The following is a 20,848-nucleotide window of genomic DNA, read 5'->3' as shown; positions in this document are numbered from 1 at the left end:
GTGATGTGCTGTCAGTCAGTTACCTTAAAGCCAACTATGAAAGTTTCACATGTGAGCTTTAGCTATGCACCATTTTCTTTCAAAATGACTTCAATGTGGAATAAAGTTTGGGAAGATATGTACTAACTTCCATGTTTTACAGGAGTTAGTTATTTGAGTTTTAGACTGTAGACTGGAAATCACTACTGGAAGCTTCTCGGAGCCACATCTCACTCTTAGACCAAATTGATAGAAAAATATGTCAAAAAAAAGTTGGTAAAATGATGGTAAATATAAGGCTGGATCTTGAAAGCCTTATTTACTTCTGAAGCCTCTATTTACTTTAAACCTAAGCCTTCTTCAAGCTTCCCTCAGAGAATAGGATTTTTACTTAAGAAATCTGAGAATTTGAGGGTAGCTGGGGAGTCAGTAGGAAAAGTAGCAATAACATTAAATTACACTAAATTAATATTTCTCAATAAAATAACAAGAAAAGCATTTAAAGTGAAAAGTGAATGATGAGGGGTATAAACACTGTGTGGAAGGCAGTATCCCCCCAGGTCTGAGCAGAGTGGAAGTTGGTGGGAGCTTCCACCTCTTCCAGCTGCTGAGGTCAGCAGCTTTTGGATGGGACATCCCTCATGTGGAAGCAAGACTCAGAAAATTTGAGAAAAGTTGGCACAGGACCTCAGAGGTGGGAGAGAGGTTTAACACTTCAATTTATGCCAGTTTGTATTCATGTGACTGCCACGCTTCTCCTTTTCTCCAGGAACTGACTGAGACTACGCAAGTGAAGACCTGGGACTGGAACCAGCTGTGTTTGCTCACTTGTGTGCTGAGGGAGGATTCATGATGCTTACCCTGATGTGCACTCACTGAAAGCTCAGGGGCCATCCCCTCTTAGCAGTGCTGTCCACAGGTACGCTACCAATCCTTGTAATACAAAAAAAATTACTAGAGACACTGCATGGCTTTGGAGATGTAATGGTTAAACTGTGAATATGTTTGTTCCCTCAACACTGCAAGGGTCGCACTGTAATATAAATATCTCCCTCAAAAAGATATTTCCTGGCAGATATTAACAGACCTTTCACACCACCAAAGGCTCAGCTAGTGGAGGTATCTCCAACATAAATATCATAAATACCCACCAATGGAGACCTCATCCCTGGCCTGAATATGTCAAAGACAGCATGCATTTCACTGTCCAGGACTGGAAGGAAGCAGATCTCAAAAGTATAGCTGCAGAGGAGACAGGTAAGAAAAAAACAAACAAACAAACAAAAAGGCAACCAAAAATCAAGTTCCTGGAAAGAGCAAAGAAGTAAAGCTGCCAAGAAGCATCCAAGCTGACCAGGTCACTCAGGCTTTGGTCATTTTGCACTCCAGCTTCTCTTATCTCACCATATTTGCTGATCTCCATTACACACTGTCTGCAGTTTTCATTTTCACTATTTTTCACATGTCATAAATTGCTTTTCTCCCTGTCTTTCACCACAGCAACAGTATGCCCCCTCACCCCTGTTGCTGTCACATACTGACAGACTTAGGCTGTCGGGCCATGGTTCTTTTAGAGAACATTTCTCCCGATGCATTTTTTCTGCACTTCCTTCGGGAAGTGACAGTGCTCACATTCACAGTCAGCCAGCTGTGACCTCTTCTCTCCTGGAGCCTTTCTCCAGATTTCTCCAGGGTATAGTCCCTGCAGACACAAAGAATTTTGTATTGAGGAATATGTCCGTAAGCCTAAAAGGCCCTTGTGAATTTCTTATATGAATTTGGAGGCACCACTAAGTTACATCACAGTTGCTTTGTACCTGTAGATACAGTGCTTGATTTCAGTTGGTCTTATTCAGACTTCATTAGGATGACGTGGAACAAGAGCTCAAAACCTCCTTGGAATCTTAAAGAATTTTCTCTCTTTCTCTCTCTGACAGTTTAATTTTTCTTCTTTGCTTGGTTAGGATACATCTTAGCATAACAGTACTAGCAGAGCTACAGAGTCATTACAATGCTGTCAGGAAAAGATCTTTCTACTGATGTCTATGTACAGAAACTGAACCTGACAGGAGCACCAGCCCTGATACTGATTCCTGGTACCCAGCACCTTGCAAGTGATTCACCTCATGGCCAAGCTTATACAAAATTCTCCAATAGCAGTATTTTAGTCATCTTTGCATTCCATTTGCACTCATGTAGGTCACAACACATTTGACACTGAAGAAGAGGCTTGCCTGTTTCATGGAAAGTTTGTAATGTACCAAACATTTTTTTTGAAATCTTCACGTTTACCCCTTTGGCCCTGTTACTGTCTGAAATTCAGTATAGTGGTAGCAAAGCTTGAAATTACATTGAGAAAATGTCAGTAGCTAAATGTGTGTTTGTAAATTATAAGTAAGAAAGCATTGTCAGTCAAAAATTATTCGATTTATGTGATGTTTTGACCTTGCTATATTCCAGAAAAACATAATGCAGGGCTTACATTATTTGCTTATCTCTCTTTTAAAAATATGTTTATAATAATTTTGCACAAAATCTCAGTACCTCCTGAAGTCAAAGGTACACACTCCAGCCAGTGTGGATATTGCAGCTTTTGTAGTCCAATCACAAAGGAAGGCTGGCAAACACCATCTGTAATTTTGCAGACTATTATTGCAATTTATTTTTTTTGTACCATTGCATGCAATGCCACACAAGCTATAGCACACAAAGACAAAGGAAAAATTACTCTCCCTGAACCAAAGAGCTAACATGGTAAAGAGAAGGGTTTGCTGGGTTCTTTTCAAATTGAGTATTGCAGTCAATTTCCAATACAGTCTTTCCACATTCCTACCACAAACTCACTAACCATGTTCTCCCTAAAAATTACCTATGGTGTCATCTTCCATCTCATATAAAATTAATCATTCATCCCATTGACACTGGACAGACAAGAACAAGAGATGGTTACTAAACTTACCAAAAGTATATTCCTAAACTTCCAGAAAAACAGTATTGTCTGGATGTGATAATATTTAAAAGATGAGAAATGTCAAATCTTTTTTCCAGAACATGAAATCTGAGATTGTGATACATTTCATCCTATGACATTAGAACACTATCAAAGTATTGCAAAGGTATCGTAATGGACCATTTCAAAAATGCTCAGGTTCTTAAAGATGAAGATAGTTCCCAGGAAAGAGCAAAAAAACTCCAAAGTTGTATACCAGCATCCTTGATTTTGATGGAAGAGAAACTCCAAAGCAGTTTTCAAAGGCTAGTTAAATATCTGCCTGTAACTTTAAGCACCAGATATTTTAAAAACTCTGCCCCTAAAGTTCATACCACTTTAAATTAGAATAAGCCTACTTAGCAAAAATAAACAAAAGCCTCAAACAGGGCACTGTTTTTAAACAAAAAACAAAAAAAAAAAAGCCTTAATTTTGCCAGATTTGAACTCCAACACATAGGTACCATTTTTCTCAAATAATATGTTAAAGGTAACACCCTTCCAGACTTCAAAATTTGCTTTTCTTCTCAGTTATGACAGTATAAATCACAAATATCTCCACTGACCTCACTGAAATTCCAAGAGCAAAGGACTGAAGAATTGAGCTCTTGGAGTCTGCTCACAATAGCATGTATTAGATTCTATCTGTGTGTAAAAAGAGACCAATTATTCATAAGGATAGGAGCAGAACAAGTAGAATTAGTAAGTGCAGAAGCATTCCAGATGACACACGCAGAGTCATTCCTTCTTTTACAAATAATGTCACAGAGCGAACGGGAGAAACTTCAAAAAGAAAATAATTTTCTTAAGCTTAAATATCAAATTATTGAGGGAATACAGCAGGTTATCAGTTAAATAGAAGACATATAGTTGTAATAAATGTTGACAAAATTGATTTAAACTTACTGACTTAAATTTAAAGAATGCCATAAACTGAAAGCAAAATTGAAGAGATTTAGCTGCTATTAAATTAATATTAATTTAGCAATATGCATGGACTAGCTGCTCTAACTAAAAGATTTCCTATCTAAGGCCAAAAAATGGGGTATACAAGAAAACAACCTAGATGCCTGAGGTGGCATGGAATAGCCAGAAGGGATGTCCTTTTGCAGAGGAAGGAGGCATATCATCATCAGCAACATAGACAGTGGGTTCAAATGCAGCTTCAGCAAATTTGCAGCCAAAACCTCTGTGGTGCAGTTGACATACATGAGGAAGGAGATGTCATCTAGAAGTACCTGGACAAGCTCAAGGAGTGGGCCCATGTGAATCTCAAAAGGTTCAACAAGGCCAAGTGCAAGGTCCTGCACATTGGTTGGGGCAATGCCCAGAATCAATACTGTCACAGGGATGCATGTATCGGGAGCAGCCCTGCAGAGGACTTGAGGATCCTGGAAGCTGAAAAACTGGACATGGACAGGGAATGTGCTTGCAGACCAGAAAGCAAGTTATATCCTGGGCTGCGTACAAAGAAGGGTGGCCAGCAGGTCAAGGGAGGGGATTCTGCGCCTCTACTCTGCTCTGGTGAGACCCCACCTGGAGTGCTGTGTCCAGCTCTGGAGTCCTCAGCACAACAAAGACATGGACTGTTGGAGCAGGTCCAGAGGAGGGCCATGAAAATGATCAGTGGGATGGAACACCTCTCCTGTGGGGAAAGGCTGAGAGCGTTGACGTTGTTTAGCCTGGAGAAGAGAAGGCTCCAGGGAAACCTTACTGCATCCTTTCAGTACTTATAGGGTTTTCTAAGAAAAATAAGGACAGACTTTTTATTACGACTTGCTGCAACAGGAGAAGGGGTAATTGTTTTGACCTGAAAGAGAGTATATTTAGACAAATTTAGAGCATGGCAAAACACTGGAACATGTTGCCCAGAGAGATGGTACATACCCAGTTCCAGGAAACATTCAAGGTCAGGCTGGATGGGGCTCTGAGCAACCTAACCTAGCAGAAGGTGTCCCTGCTCATTGCAGTACATGGGAGGAGATACAATACTCAACTCTCTCTGTATTTCTATTGCTAACAAGAATAAAGTAGCAACAACAACAAAAAGTTTCTAAAATCACAAAAAAATTACTGAATAGCTTCAAGAAAGTAACCTTTTAAGCAAAAATGCCAGATTTACATGCACTTTTCAAAGCCAAACAAGAGCATCCTTTCAAACATTACATAGGTCTACTTTTAAAACCCAGCATTTCAGAAACTGTTATCTCCAGATCTGCCTTATTCAAGGTTCAGCTTTCTATGCTTCTCTTGCATAGAAGGTAAAACCTTCATGTGTTCTCTTGCAAACTACATGCTCCACACACATGTCCATTGCCTGTTAAACATGAAAACTGCACATTAACCTTCCCATGATGCTACCACTGAAAAGTATATTTGGAAATTATGAAAATTAAAAAAAAAACCAAAAAACAAACACACCTTTGAAACTATAATCTCTTTTAAACATTACTTAAAATAATACATTTGACCCTGCCATCAAGAATTCTATCGGGATATTTCACAGATAATGACTTTTTATTTTTCAGTTCAACCATCCATAAAATAGAACCGTCTGTGTGATTACTGAAGCATTTTTATTATTGGGCTTTTCCTTACAACCAAGCAGAAGGGCTATAAAGTAAGAAATGAATTTGTAAGTTTGTGGTATCCTCCAGCTTTAGAGGAAAAACATTGTCATGAGGTAAGCATGGAATTGCCCCTCGCTTTCAGAAAGACACTGTTCACACCTTGCAGGGAAACATTGCTTTTACTAAGCAAGCTTTCCATATGCCACAGAGATGGCTTACAACCCTGTGTCTTGGGCGTGCCCACTGCACGTTGCCCCAGGTAGGGTAGACAATGCTGCTTGCCTTGAATGACAGAAAGTTGAGAAAAGAAACCGCAACAGAAACAGTAACTGCCTGAAGGCAAGTTTTTCCCAAGACCTATCAGAAAACCCTCATTCGACAGCCTTTCTGACAGGTGAGAGTGAGTGGTTTAAGCTGTTGAGATTTATTGGTTAACTGATATCTATTCATGGTCTGGTGGAGAATACTGTTTGAAACAATATTATCTCTCAAAACATCACTTGTCCTCAGAAAGTTCTTACTGATTCCCCTCATTTAAGAGTCATACCATGGTTTGCCATACTGTCCCACGGTGGTAGTGATAGCCTTTATCTACAGACACTAAAAGCAACAAAGGCCAAGAACAAGCGATTTACCAAAGTTTGCCAGTGCATTCACTCAGCAACAGTACATGCCTATCCAAAACAGAAACATCAAAATCCATGAGTCCACATGCAGAATATAATATACACTGGGCTGTGTTTGACTCTGATAAATGCCTCTGGCACTGATCCTGGCCTGGACCTGCTGCTCTACATCCCATCTCCTTTTCAGTGAGAACCCTGTTCCCATCTGACTTGTAACCATGCTCAGCTCCCAGCCCACCTTCTCTTACAGAGCAGCTGGCTCTCTCTGCACCCTGGCAGAAACAAGGTGAGTGAAACAGAGCAGACAATAAGCACTAAAATCACTTTGCATAGACTAAAAAGAACAGAGAAGGACAGTGGCAAATGGGGAGACATTCTGATGTCTTAGTCTGCACTTACAAATATCCTCAGAAGACAGACCTTGGAATCTTAATCTATCTAGTGGATGAAGAGAAGACTAGTTTTTCTGGTTTTTAGTAAGGCTTCTGATGCTGTTCCTCACAGCATTCTTCTGGACAAGTTGTCCAGCTGGGATGAGCAGGCTCCCATTGCACTGGGTGAAGAGCTGGCTGAAGAGCAGAGCTCAAAGAGTTGTAGTGAATGGAGCTACATCTGGCTGGTGAACAGCCATAAGCGGTGTTCTTCAGGGCTCAATTCTAGGGCCAGATCTGTTCATTATATTCATCATGGATTTGGATGCAGGAGCTGAACACACCATTAGCAAGCTTCCTGATGATGCCACGCTGGGAGGTGCTGTTGGCTTTCTCTCAAGGGACTAGAGGCCTTGCAGAGGGAACTAGATAGATTGGAGTACTGGGCAATGATCAGTGCCGTGAAATCTAACAAGAACAAACGCCAGACCACCTGGGATGGAGTAACACCAGCACAAGTGTAAACCAGGAGAGGGGTGCCTGGAGAGCATCCCTGCAGGGAGGGCGCTGGCGGTGCTGGTGGGCAGCAGGCTCAGCGTGGGTCAGCAGCGAGCCCTGGCAGCCAGGAGGGCAGCCCGCACCCTGGGGTGCCCCCAGCACAGCACGGCCAGCCGGGCAGGAGAGGGGATTATCCCGCTGTGTCCGGCGCTGCTGCGGCCTCACCTGGAGCACTGTGTGCAGGGCTGGGCCCCACCATGTAAGAAGGACGTGAGGGTCCTTGAATGTGCCCAGAGAGGGGAAACGTCGCTGGTGGGAGGGCTGGAAGGCATGTCCTGTGAGGAGCGGCTGAGGGCTTTGGGTTGGTCTGGTTTGGAGACCAGGAGGCTGAGGGGCCACCCCGTTGCTCTCTGCAGCTGCCTGGGAGGGGAAGGGGAGAGGGAGGTGCCGAGCTCTTCCCCCGGGGACCAGTGACAGGTCACCTGGGAAGGGCTCAAAGCTGCGCCAGGGGAGGTTCAGACTGGACATGAGGAAGAATTTCTTTACCAAGAGTGGCCAAATGCTGGAACAGGCTTCCTAGCAAGGTGGTCAATGTCCCAAGCCTGTCATTGTTTGGATAATGCCCTTTATTTATTTAGCTTTTGGTCAGCCGTGAAGTGGTCAGGCAGTTGGACTAGATGACCATTGTAGGTCCCTTCCAACTAGAATTACTCTACTCTTATTTCTAAAGTTAGTAAACTGACTACACACTAAAAATCACAGATTCAAAATCAGTTTCATGGATCATCATAACAGTCAAGCATTGGTTTTATCGGTCATCATAATCTTCCTCAGACACCACATATGCTTAATTTTTGTGACAAGATGCAAGTGTTACTCACCCATCTCTCTGTCTTAGTTGCTAAATGAGCTCCTTGGCTGTCCATGTGCTAACACCTCCCATATGTCACTTCTACAAGACATCTTTCTCTTCCAATTATCTAGTTTCTTAGTACAAACTAAACTCAAGGTCTCAACCTACAGCTAGCTTTGCAGATAGCTGTTTCTGTATGGGTTTTTTATGTATGTACATATGGATATATTCTGTATCTTTTATTTCTGTATGCATGTGGGTGTGTTTCTAGGGATTCTGTGCCTAAAATATTACCTTTTTTTCCTAGCTACATTGATTGGTCTAAGAGCTACCACCCCTAGCTGTATAAACACTGACTTCCCTGATGTCTAACTGCCTTTATTGCTTCTAAGAGATTTCTGTTAGAAGATTAGGAAGGAGTATTTCACTATAATTTCCAGAGAACAGACTAATTAAGGGATTAGCTCTTGACTCAGAAAAGAAATTTAGCTCTAATCAGTCATAATAGTGGTTAGGAGTTATATGCACGGGAGTTTCCTCGGTGTGGTCTCTCTTCTTGACCTCAAGTTTAAATTCCCATGGAGATCATGGCAGCCACTCAGTTGTACTACATTCTGTACTAACTTATTCATTAATAAGGATAAAAATTAAACTCTTCAATTGCTTAAGCAGACTGCAATACACATAGAGAGTTTATGCCATGATTATGTAGAAAGCCCTGAAAATGCTGTCTCAAATAATTTTTTTAAGACTTAATGTTATTCTGAGATAATTTAATCTTCATTCCCTAAATATTCAGGACCGCAGAAACAATTGTAAGTGAAGGACTATGGGGCTGTCCTCTCCTATCATTCATGCTAAGGTGTTCAACTGTCACTGCAACAAATTCACAGTAGTGTTAAATTCAGTCATTTGATTTTAATCAGTCGCTAAGTCTGGTGTCAAAAAAACAGTACAATATCGAAGCTGAAAATGAGCTTATTTGCTTTGCTCTTTTTTCTAGAGACAACACTAAAACATGTGACTAACATGACATAGTGTCATGTTAAGTATAACTTGCTTCCATCTGCATCACTAACAGCCAGGCAGGTTACATACCTATTGGAGGATTATGGTGACCTCGTAATACAGATACATCTGAAGGAACACCCAGTGAAAAATTCTCCAGTGTGTGGATCTTTTTGCAAAACTAGCAGTTCCAAGACATATGAAGACATGTTTAGTGACCTCCCTTCCTTCTCCAAGCAAGTGATGTTCTTCACTACCAAAGTCCCCCAAATTGTATTAAGCAAATGACACGTGACTGATCACATAACCATTTATAGGACAGTAAGATAATGTGAATTGCAAAGTAACAATTAGAAGATATTGTTACCCTATCTGATGTCAAGAGATACATAACAGAAAGAGACAGCATGTATTTATTGTATTTGACTAGCTCTTTGTAGTGAAATCATCAGAAAAGTGACCATCAGGGGAAATGCAGGGCAGCAGAGCCATTACTGCTTACCTTTAAACAGATGCTGATGGGTCTCTGAAAAGACTTTAGAACACGTAGATATCAAATACAAAGGAATTTCCTCAACTTGTCATAGTTTCAAGAAGAAATATGAGATAGACAAGGTTAAACTCTGGGGCTTATTTTATTGGACTGTAACATTAAGTCATCTTAAATGGCTCCTGACCTGCTGACCTGCCAAACAGGAAGGAACAGGCACAAGCCCTGTTTGCCAGGCAAGTTCTCCAGCTGCATCTCTTCATCTGCTTCCGAACATCTCTTTAGTGGAATGGAAGCTTCTGCTGCTAATCAAAGGATTTCCCTGTCTACAAGAACATGATGGGGACTGACATACTGATGAAGTAACACGTTTAAGGTCCTGTATGAAAATTACAGTAAGCAGAATTCAAATAATCCTTTTACAGTACTGTTGGTTTCACTGATACACACCAAGACCCTCAACATGCCTAGGCTGTCACTGAGTAAATAGAATTTAGGTTTGATGCAATATGAGTTCCAAATGCAGTCCAAACTGCCATATAAGTAAGTCACTTGGACTCCCAGGAGTCAGACAGTTGACCTTCTTACGGAGTCTAAGGTCCATGTTGTTTCCCACACCAAATGTGCTCTGACTCTAAATAATTAGAGGAAAAATAATTCTCAGGAATGCACAGTGTCTACCAAAAGCTGCTTGCAATGGGCAACAATCAGCCCTTCTGAACTCTTTAGTGTTCATACCGTAGAATTATTTGTCTCTTGTATTAAGAAACCTGCAGGACAAATTGCTGTTAAAAGCTTCATATCTCCTAGGATTCAGAAGTCTTGTATGGACGATTCTTTTGGTATTTTAGTCCCCATAAGTATCTAAGTTAATGGATGTAAAGACTAGTGCCAGTAGCCATGAGAATGTCAGTAAATATTTTACATGAATATTTAAATTACATTCTTTAAAAAACAAACAAACAAACAAAAAAAAAAAAAAAAACAAACCAACAACTCACAAACCACCACTTCATGTATTTTCATTGTAACAGGTCATGTATTAAATGCTGTGATTGGTACTATTGCTTCTTGTTTTATTAAATTGCATTTAAATTTTATTTACAGATTTTATGCACAATTGCCTTTCTCAGGCTGTTTTACCCAATTAGCCCATTTTTTAACATATACTCTCTTAGTTTACTGATAATTAAAGCTTCCCATTGCTGACAACAAACCGCACAGTTATCTACCACCTTCCAGGAAATTAAAACAAGTCAGGCAATGAACCTGATAGATCCCTGAAAAGTATTTCCCTGGCTGTGTAGAATTTTTTTCACAGGGAACTTAAGTATCCTCTTTGCTTTAATGCCATTTGTGATCAAAAACACCGAACTAAAACATAACGTGCCTTCTCCCCCTCAAGGTGGTTGCCTTGTCAGCAATCCACAAGCTGATGCACAAGTTACCGTTAACAAGACCATAGTATGGCCTTAAACCTTGTAACAATCCCACATCTTAGAAAGGGGTGAGTGAATGCTCATGCTCTCATAATTCCAGGAGACAATCCATGGAGTAGCTCAGTCTGCTGCAAGAATACCATTATGTAGAATGCCTCTATTTGCCCATCTCTAGAACTAGGTAAATAAACATGGATTCAATAGAAACTGAATGTTTATTTCACCTCCATCTGCTTCTAAGGATGATCAAAAGTATGTAACTGCTTCCTTAAAAGTATCTATTTGCTATTCTTCCAGTGCAGAATGTAACACCGTCAAGTGAAGCTAGGAGGAACCAGATTCAAAACAAACAAAAAGAGGTCACTTTGCTGCCAGAGGTAGTAGCATTCTGGAACTCCTTACCAATGTACACTGTCATGCAAAATGTATTGGGTTCCATGGAAAAGTGAGTAGGTACTTTAAAGAGAGACCCTTTAAAAACTTCCAGATACACAACAAACCACATCAGATTCACAAAGTGCCCCTCAGATTAAAAAAAAAAAAAAAAAAAAGTAGGAGGCTTGGGAGAGTACCTGGGAAAAGTACAAAGTACATTTGCCCTGTTGTTATTCTTCCTGGGCATCCACTCAGTGGCTACTGTTGTAGGAGATGGCACTGGCAGGAATTCAAGCACAGCTCTTATGTTCCAGCTCACCATCCAGTTCACAGAGGATATTGAACAGCACTGAACTCCAGTTTAGTGCCTGCACTGTGTCCCTGCACTTGGTCTCTCTCCACTTTGACAGTGAATGCTACAGTAACAGCCAAAGAATAGCTTCACAAACACAGGAGCACAGAAATTAAAAAGTTTGATCTGGACTATGCCTACATACTTTTTAAAGGTATCAGAGGACGGTACCACTATATTGTTACCAATATGACACCTACTGCTTCTTACCTACTAAAAAGCATTTTTGTTCATTCTTAGCAAACTCCTGTTGACTGTTTTCCTTGGTTTCCTCCAGACTCAAATATTTTCTTTGGTCATTTTCTACAGATTTTCTCCCTGGGAACTGAAAATAATGGTAATTGGTTTTCAGTTCTTCCTTGGTAGTTTTGTGGTTGTTTTGTAGTTTGTTTTTTCTTAAGCTTATGCTGTACTTCTATCTCACACTTACTCATCTGACCAGGTTTCCAGTTCCTGTACTTTTTCATACTGGTCCTAAAGTCAATGAAATTGTATATTTTTAAAAAAAATCTTTTTTTCTCTCCTCTACAATGGGGTCAATTTCATGTGCAGTTTTTAAAGAAAGCAGGTATGGCCATGGTGACTTCAGCATGCCTGTGTGTGTGAGTCATATTCTAAGCATGAGCACAAGATACTAAGGCTCAGAAAATCTAAGGACTTCCCCATCCCGTATCTGGACTTCTTAGGGCTTATGTTAGAGCTAGGCACCAAAGTGCTCAGACAAATGTCCTGGCAAAAGGTGTATCACAGAGTAGCAGATGCCTGGGGAGCTTTCGTATCATAGGAAGATGCAGTAATGTGTTTAGGCCTTTCCAGTAGTGGCTGAGTACTCATCAGAAGTCTTGTGCTTCCCTGTACCCTATATAGGTGATTCAAGCCTTTCTTTTGGTCTGACACGTGGTTTCATGTAACAATAATGGCTCATTGCCTTTGTTGATTTCCAAGTGCAAAATTTTTTTCACTGATAGACAGATAGGGTCAAATATTTGAGAGAAAATACTTCATAAGTATTCTTTATCTAGAAAATTTATTTTTCTTCCACCTGAAAGACAGAAAAACTTCACCCACAATCACGCACAACAAATACTGTCACTGTATTACTTACAAGGAAAAGGTTAAAGTACTTGGCAAAACTGTCTTATTGGTACTGTATTTCTGTAGTAGAAAGAAGTAGAATCTTAGACCATCTGGGGTGAATCTTCCTTAAATTAGTACTGGACAGCAAGACAAGACATGAACTCTACAGTACAAAAATGACTACATCATTCATCATAGATCACCATGGCTTGTAGTTTTCAAGGTTTCCATACTAAAAATACAACAATTTAATTAGGATTATAAACTGTGCAATGCTTTACTGCCATATATTTAATATAAAAATGTCCAGATTTTGGTATGATAAATATCCATTCCTCATCTAATATCCAAAGGCATCCATCGCTGATCATTTGTCTCTGTGCAAACTGTGATAGAATTTATAATATAAACCATTCTTATTGGGATGATTAAGTAAAAGGAGTTGAATCCTGCTCTCTGTGCAATGATGTAAATTCAGAGTAACACCATTAGCTTGCAAGGCACTACCCTACATTTACACTGGGAGGCAGAAGGTTCTCAATTATAGACTTGCTAGTTACAGAGATGAAGAGTCCTCCATACACCAGTAGTCTGATATTTTACAGACAGGCTTACCCTAGGTCCTGTTCTTCTCCCTTACCACACTCCTAAATGGCATATATATTGAATACAGAAACATCAAATCACAGGATAGTTTGGGTTGGAAAGGACCTTGAAAGATCATCTAGACCAACTCCCCTGCAACAAGCAGGGACAGCTTTCACTAGATCAGATTGCTCAAAAGCTCTGTCCAACCTGACCTTGAAAGTTTCCAGGGGTGGGGCATCCACAGCTGCTCTAAGGAACCTGTTCCAGTGTCTCACCACACTCATCATAAAAGTTTTCTTCCTTACATCCAAACTAAACCTACCCTCTTGCAATTTAAAAGTGTTTCCCCTTGTACAGTCTCTGGTAAAATGTCTCTCTCCGTCTTTCTGATAAGCCCCCTGTAAGTATTGAAAGGCCATAATAAAGTCTCCCCAGAACCTTCTCTTCTCCAGGCTAAACAACGTCAACGCTCTCAGCCTTTCCCCACAGGAGAGGTGTTCCATCCCACTGATCATTTTCATGGCCCTCCTCTGGACCTGCTCCAACAGTCCATGTCTTTGTTGTGCTGAGGACTCCAGAGCTGGACACAGCACTCCAAGTGGGGTCTCACCAGAGCAGCGTAGAGGGGCAGAATCCCCTCCCTTGACCTGCTGGCCACCCTTCTTTGTACGCAGCCAAGGATATGACTTGCTTTCTGGTCTGCAAGCACATTCCCTGTCCATGTCCAGTTTTTCAGCCTCCAGGACCCACAAGTCCTTTTCTGCAGGGCTGCTCTCAACCTGTTCATCCCCCAGTCTCTAACGACACCAGAGATTGCTCCAACCAATGTGCAGAACCTTGCACTTGGCCTTGTTGAGCCTCATGAAGTTCACACAGGCCCACTCCTCAAGTCTATCAAGACCTCTCTGTCTGGTGTTGTGGTTTAACCCTGGCTGGAACTAAGCCCCATGCGGCTGTTCACTCACTCCCCCTCCATGGTGGGACAGGGGAGAGGACTGGAAAAATAACCATGAGAAAACTCATGCGCTGAGACAAAGGCAGTTTAATAGGTAAAGAAAAAGCCACTCACGCAAGCAAAGCAGAACAAGGAATTAATTCACCGCTTCCCACAGGCAGGCAGGTGCTCAGCCATCCCCAGGGAAGCCGGCATCCATTGTGCTTAACAGTTACTTGGGAAGACAAATGCCATAACTCCCAAAGTCCCCTCCTTTCTTCTTCTTCCCACAGCTTTATCTGCTGAGCATGATGCCATATGGTATGGAATATCCCTCAGGTCAGTTGGGGTCAGCTGTCCCAGCTGTGTCTCCTCCCAATTTCTTGTGCACCCACAGCCCTCTCGCTGGTGAGGTGGGATGAAGAGCAGAAAAAACACTGGCTCTGTGCAAGCACTGCCCAACAGTAACTAACACATCCCTGTGTTATCAACCCTGTTTCCAGCACAAATTGAAAACACAGCCCCATGCTAGCTACTATGAAAAAACTATCCCAGACAAAACCAACACACGTGGAATCCCTTTCCTCTAGTGAAGTGACTATACCCAGCTACATGTCACCTGCAAAGGTAAGGGTGCTTTGGCTGAGGGTGCACTAAATCCCACTGTCTTACATCACTGATGAAGATGTTAGGTAGTATTGATCCTAGTATGGATCCCTGAAGGACACCATTCACTACCGTTTTCCATTTGGACATTGAGCCTTGCCTGTAACTCTCTGAATGCAGCCATCAGCCAATTTCTCCTCCATCAAAACCTGTATCTCTGCAACTTAGAGGTAAGAATGTTGTGAAGGACCATATCAAAGACCTTACAGAAGTTCAGGTAGATTATATCCATAGCTTTTCCCTCGTCCACTGATGTAGTCAATTAAAATTTTCTGCACACAGCATCATGAAAGTATAAGTTGCTTTAGCTCTCTGGCCACCATTATGACTACTGCTGCACAGATCGGGCACCTCCAGGACATCACTGCAGAGCACATACTACCCCAAAGATATTCTTAATGCAGGCATCTCCAACAGTAACAGCTATCCTAGCAAAGCTTTCATTAATCTCCCATCCTTACTGAAAAAAACCCAAACAAATCAGAATCTACAAACTATAAACCACTCTGGGGAGTGCTTGCATGGATGGGAGTCTGGGGGAGTGGCAGTGAATGCCACTTGACTGATATCTGTCTGACACACACAAACCCAGCAGATTGTGCCAGTCCTATAGGAAATCAGTGTGTTCAGTCACTACATTTGCTCTGCCATCGCAGCCTCAACATTCAATAAACCTTTACTACTTGACTCCAGTCCCAAAAGCCGGTATGTTGCTTCTCTCAGAGCTGCTATGGCTGTGGAAGGCAGTCACAGAGGGTCCACCGCTCCTCAACAGTGTGGGGAAGGGAGAGGGGGAATGGGAAAACAAGGAAGAAAGCAAGGGTCTGCACAATCACAGACAGTTGGGCTCTTTGTAACAGAAGAATGGACCACACAGCCCACCAGAGGCAATGGAGTACCAACATGATGTACAAATGACACAGGGAGCTCCTGGAAAATTTCATTTCCAGACTGAATGAACCAACTCAGCCTTTCATACTGAAAGCTTTATCTTTTTTACTTTTTATGAAATTATAATCAGGATAAAATCAAAAGGATTCTTTATAAATTTGTTTTAGAAAATCTGCAGAATTACTAAAGTAGATCCTGCTTTGTGGTAGATAACTGCAATAAAATACTACTGAATTCTGCGGGATTTACTATTAAGCAGAGAGTAATTTATGGACACAAAAACAATTCTAAACCTCTCTGCTTGTTCTCTAGCAGGTCCAAGAGAGTCTCACTGCTTGTTTTTTGGAAACATTAAGAATGTTCTGTTTGCTTTTAATGAATATCAAATACATACAGAATGGGTTGGGAAATCCCAGAATGGGCTATGAAAACTTAGGCTTCATGAAATACAGCATACAGCCTGAGTGAGGTAAGTAGTTCATTTTTAGGAAGCAATCCATTCTTGTCAATATGTTCATATGCTTAAATCAAACAACAAGCAGAGCAGAACTTCTACACAATAGCTACTGGATTTCTACCAAATGTTAATGGAAAAAGTTTCCAAAAAACCAGCTTCAAGAAGATGCATTTAAAGCTAAAATTATATGGGCAGGTTTTTTCATTTATAAATCTGTGTTCTTCCATCTGCAGAAATGGAGACAAAATGCATTCTTATGCTGGATCACTTATCTGCATAAGTCAGGCTTCAGATCCACCATGTAATATCGTAATCTTTAATACATTTGTTCTGTAGGTATGCTGTGTGCAGAGATAAAAGCATTATTAACAGCTTCCCAAAGCAGCTCACAAAACATCACTTATTATTCCTGTAAGCAAGAAGTGCAAAGAAATCTGTAACCTCTGGGCTTTTGAGAAAAATAAAGAATATAGTACAGATGAGTAATTGGATATAATTTTTCTTACTCAAATATTACTAATATTGCCAGTCACACAATCTGTTTCATACACTTTACAAATTATGCGTTGAATTAAATAAAAAATCTTTGGTGCTGAATATATTTTACATATTTATTTATGATGAAAAATGTGATCAGTGTATCGATAAGCAGAAAATCTGGAAGGTTTTTGTGGTGCTCCTTGCAAAAGATAAGAAGCAGGCAACACAGCAGGGACTTTTTCAGCAGCAAAGCTTTAAAGTCCCTATTGCTTTTTGTCACTTAACAAACCTTGTGTTGAAGAGCTAGCATGCTGTCTGTGTCCCAGGTTAATCAGTCATCATACAGATCTCAGGCTGCACTTCTATATTCAGCCAACACCTGATACAGAAAACAGTGCCACCAAGTGAGGAGATGCTATTGCATGTTGTAATTAACAAGACTTTAGGAATAATTGTCTGAAAATAATAGGAAAAACTTGCTTTGCTGAAAATAATGGCCAGACAAAGAAACAAGAGGGGAAACTATTGCCAGCATAATAACAGCTTTCATAAGAGAGGAAAGCTGCTTCTCATGACTGCTGTGGCAATGGGAAGAGCATTGTAATTGACTTCACAATTGGCAAAGACTTTGGACTGTTACCTTGACTGTCTTCCCTTGACAAGAGCAGGTGTCCTGGCTTTGGCCTTGCTGTTTTTAGACAGGCCAGGCTCTGCAATAATGCAAGCCAGTATTTTTGCAGGAGCCCTAAGGGGATATGAATAGAAAAAAAAACAAATTAATTATTATACAGCTTTTCATATTCTAATTACAGATAAGGATACAGCATAAGGTAAACAGTACTTTTTACAGTGTGATTAGTACAAGGCAAAGACTGTGAGCAGCTATGTGGGGGCTTCTGTTTTATCATTATACTATTCACTGACCCCAAAATTACAATTCCATTTTGAGCAGGTATGAAAGAACTATTCAGAGTGAGCATGTTTCATCCCTATCTTGTACCACCCCTTGCTCCAGAGACACTGAGTGTTGGTCAGGTGCGTCGAAGGAAGGAGGGAAGGAAGGAGGGAAGGAAGGAAGGAGGGAGGGAAGGAAGGAAGGAGGGAGGGAGGGAGGGAGGAAGGAAGGAAGGAAGGAAGGAAGGAAGGAAGGAAGGAAGGAAGGAAGGAAGGAAGGAAGGAAGGAAGGAAGGGAGGGAGGAAGGAAGGAAGGAAGGAAGGAAGGAAGAAAGGAAGGAAGGAAGGAAGGGAGGAAGGAAGGAAGGAAGGAAGAGAGGAAGGAAGGAAGAGCTTAAACATAGCAGGTGCTTGTGGCAGGCAGAGACAGTGCTAGAGCCAGGTTTGATTAACACGCTTCACTTCACATGTATAAAGCCTGGGAATGTTATCGATTTGTGAATAAGTTAAGATTGATTGACTTTATTTGATTGATTAATTGATTTTATAAAATCATTTTATAAAATTGAAAAATAGAAGGATAAGAAATATTTTTAATGAAACTTATAGTTGCACAGTAAAAGCTGCTATGAGATCTTCTGTACATCCTGTACCAAGGCTAGAAGAAGGGGCTGGAACCATTGTTAAAACTTAGGTAATAACTTTAGGATTGAAAGGTTTCTTTGTATCTGACCAGTCTTCTGTATGTAGAGGTGTATTGAAATGTCAGAATATGAGATTAATGGGAACCGGGGAGAGTCAACTGGAACAGCTTGTAGATGCCTGCCAAGAAATCGTGAACTTTAGTAAAAGGTAATTCCGGCAGGGGGAGATCGCGACCACCGACTCATATACCACCTACCCAAATCGTAGACCCGTTTCTAGACCTTTCTAAGCTCTACTGCGCAGAATCGGATATAGGAGGAGAATATGTTAATGATTTACGGGAAATATCATGATTACGCATGAATATTTAATGAATATGTATGAATAAGTTTTATACATGGAATCTGATTTTGGGACCTGGCGTGCATTGATCATGAGAGGACTCACTCACGCACCCGGCCGTTAATAAAGAAGTGTCTGCTTAACTACATCACATTGGTGTCGATAAGTTTTTCATTCCGAGATTTCGGTAACAGGAAGGTGATGGACTAATCCTGGAAACTTCTTTCAGGGGCATGAAGGACAAGAAATCTATCAGGAGTAGTCAGCATGGATTCACCAAGGGGAAGTCATGCTTGATCAACTTAAGAAACTTCTATGATGAAATGATTGGCTTGGTAGATGAGGGGAGAGCAGGGAATGTTGCAGGGAATAACTTCTCCAGTAAGGTCCTCGCAGAGAAGTTGATAAGTATGTGCTGAATAAGCAGGCAGTGAAGTAGGTTGAAAATTGGCTGAACAGCCAGACCCAGAGCGTGGTTATTAGTGGAACAAAGTCTAGTTGGAGGCTAGTGTAGCCCACGGGTCAATATTGGGTCCAGTGCTGCTTAATATCTTCATTAGTGATGTGGATTCTAGGTCACATTGCGCCCCCAGCAAATTTTCTGATGGTACCAAACTGAGAGGAGGGGCTGATACACTAGACGACTGTGGTGCCATCCAGAGGGACGTGGACAGGCATGAGAAATGGGCCAACAGGAGCCTCAGGAAACTCAACAGGCAGAAGTGCAAAGTCCAGCACCTGGGGAGGAACAACCCCCGGCACCAGTACATGCTGGGGGCTGCCCAACTGGAAAGCAGCTCAGCAGAAAAGGCCCTGGGGTCCTGGTGAACACCAAGCTGAACATGAGCCAGCAATGTGTTCTTGTAGCAAAGGTCAATGGTACCCTGTGCTGCATTAGGAGTAGTATTGCCAGCAGGTCAGGGGAGGTGATCTGTTTCCTCTACTCAGCACCGGTGGGGCTACACCTGGAGTACTGTGTCCAGTGCTGGTATCATCAATACAAGACAGACATGGACATACTGGACAGAGTCCCACAACAGGTTACCAGCATAATGAAGGGACTGAAGCATCTCTTCTAGGAGGAAAGGCTGAGAGAGCTGGGACTGTTCAGCCTGGAGAAGACTCAGGGGGCATCTCATCAATGTACATACATACCTGAATGGATGGTGCAAAGAGGACAGAGCCAGGCTCTTGAGTGGTGCCCAATGACAGGACCAGAGGCAATGGGCACACACTGAAACACTGGAGGTTCCCCCTGAACATCAGGAAACACTTTTTCACTGTGAGGGTGACGGAGCACTGGTGCAGGTTGCCCAGGGAGGTGGTGGAGCCTCCACCCTTGGAGATACTAAAAAAATGTCTAGACATAGTCATGGGCAATCATTTTGTTATTCTGTGATTCCTCTACTCAAGCAAACTTTTGTGTTTCTGGGGGGTAAGACTAAGGAAACTGCTAGTTTGATCCACAGCAGCTGTGTTTGCTGATCTTACTCTCCAGTACTGCCGAGTTCACCTGAAGCAACAGAACACTTACAGGATTTGCTGGCCTGCTGAAAGGGAAAAAAACATTCCTCCCTCAGCTCCTTCTGGATTTCCTGATTGAATGGAATCTAATCCCGAAACTGGATGCTGGCTGCAGAGATCACTAATTTGTAAACACACGCGAATATGAACTACTATTTGTCAGTCATATGAAATGGGAGTGCTACCATTCCTCTGACAGGTTGTCCTGGTTTCAGCTGGGATAGAATTAATTTTCTTTTCAGTATCTGGTATAATGCTGTGTTTTAGATTTTGTGTGAGAACAGGGTTGATTGGACACTGATGGTTTTTGTTGTTGCTATGTAACGTTTACACTAAGCTAAGGACTTTTCAGTTCCTCAGCCCCTGCCAGCCAGAGGGCTGGAGGGGCACAAGAAATTGGGAGAGGACACAGCCAGGAGAGCTGTTCCAAACTACCCGAAGGAATACTCTATACAATAGAATGTAATGGTCAGTATATAAAATGAGGTGGAGTCAGCCAGGGCCTGCCGATTGCTGCTTGGGGACTCAGCAGGTGGTGAGCAGCTGTATTGTGCATCACTTGAGTTTTTTTCCTTCTGGGTTTCATTCCTCTCTCTCTCCTTCATTTTCATTACAATTGTTGTTCTTGCTGTCATTGTTGCTGTTTTTATTATTATATTACTTTTTACTTCAGTTATTAAATTGTTCTTATCTCAACCCACAACTTTTACCTTTTTCCTGATTCTCCTCCCCGTCCCACTAGGGGTAGGGCTGGGGCAGCAAGCAGGCAGCTGTGTGGTACTCAGTTGCCAGATGGGTTC

The 20,848-nt window shown here is 41.6% G+C and overlaps 2 protein-coding genes across 2 annotated transcripts in view; one reads left to right on the top strand and one right to left on the bottom strand.

The window, feature by feature from the left end:
* The window catches only part of MCC (MCC regulator of WNT signaling pathway), a 715,741-nt gene that overhangs the window by 365,650 nt on the left and 329,243 nt on the right, over positions 1–20,848 (top strand). The window lies entirely within an intron of this gene.
* Positions 1–20,848, bottom strand: part of LOC308056098 (uncharacterized protein) — a 153,409-nt gene that overhangs the window by 81,364 nt on the left and 51,197 nt on the right. The window contains exon 4 of the mRNA XM_080370944.1: positions 17,284–17,388. Coding sequence (XP_080227070.1) covers positions 17,284–17,388 — 105 coding nt within the window. The remainder of the gene's footprint in view (positions 1–17,283; positions 17,389–20,848) is intronic.

This window comes from Falco punctatus, assembly GCF_963210335.1.
Source record: "Falco punctatus genome assembly, chromosome: Z".
Taxonomy (NCBI): domain Eukaryota; kingdom Metazoa; phylum Chordata; class Aves; order Falconiformes; family Falconidae; genus Falco; species Falco punctatus.
Note: the sequence above shows the minus strand (reverse complement) of the source record. Positions and strands in the feature narration are given on the sequence as shown.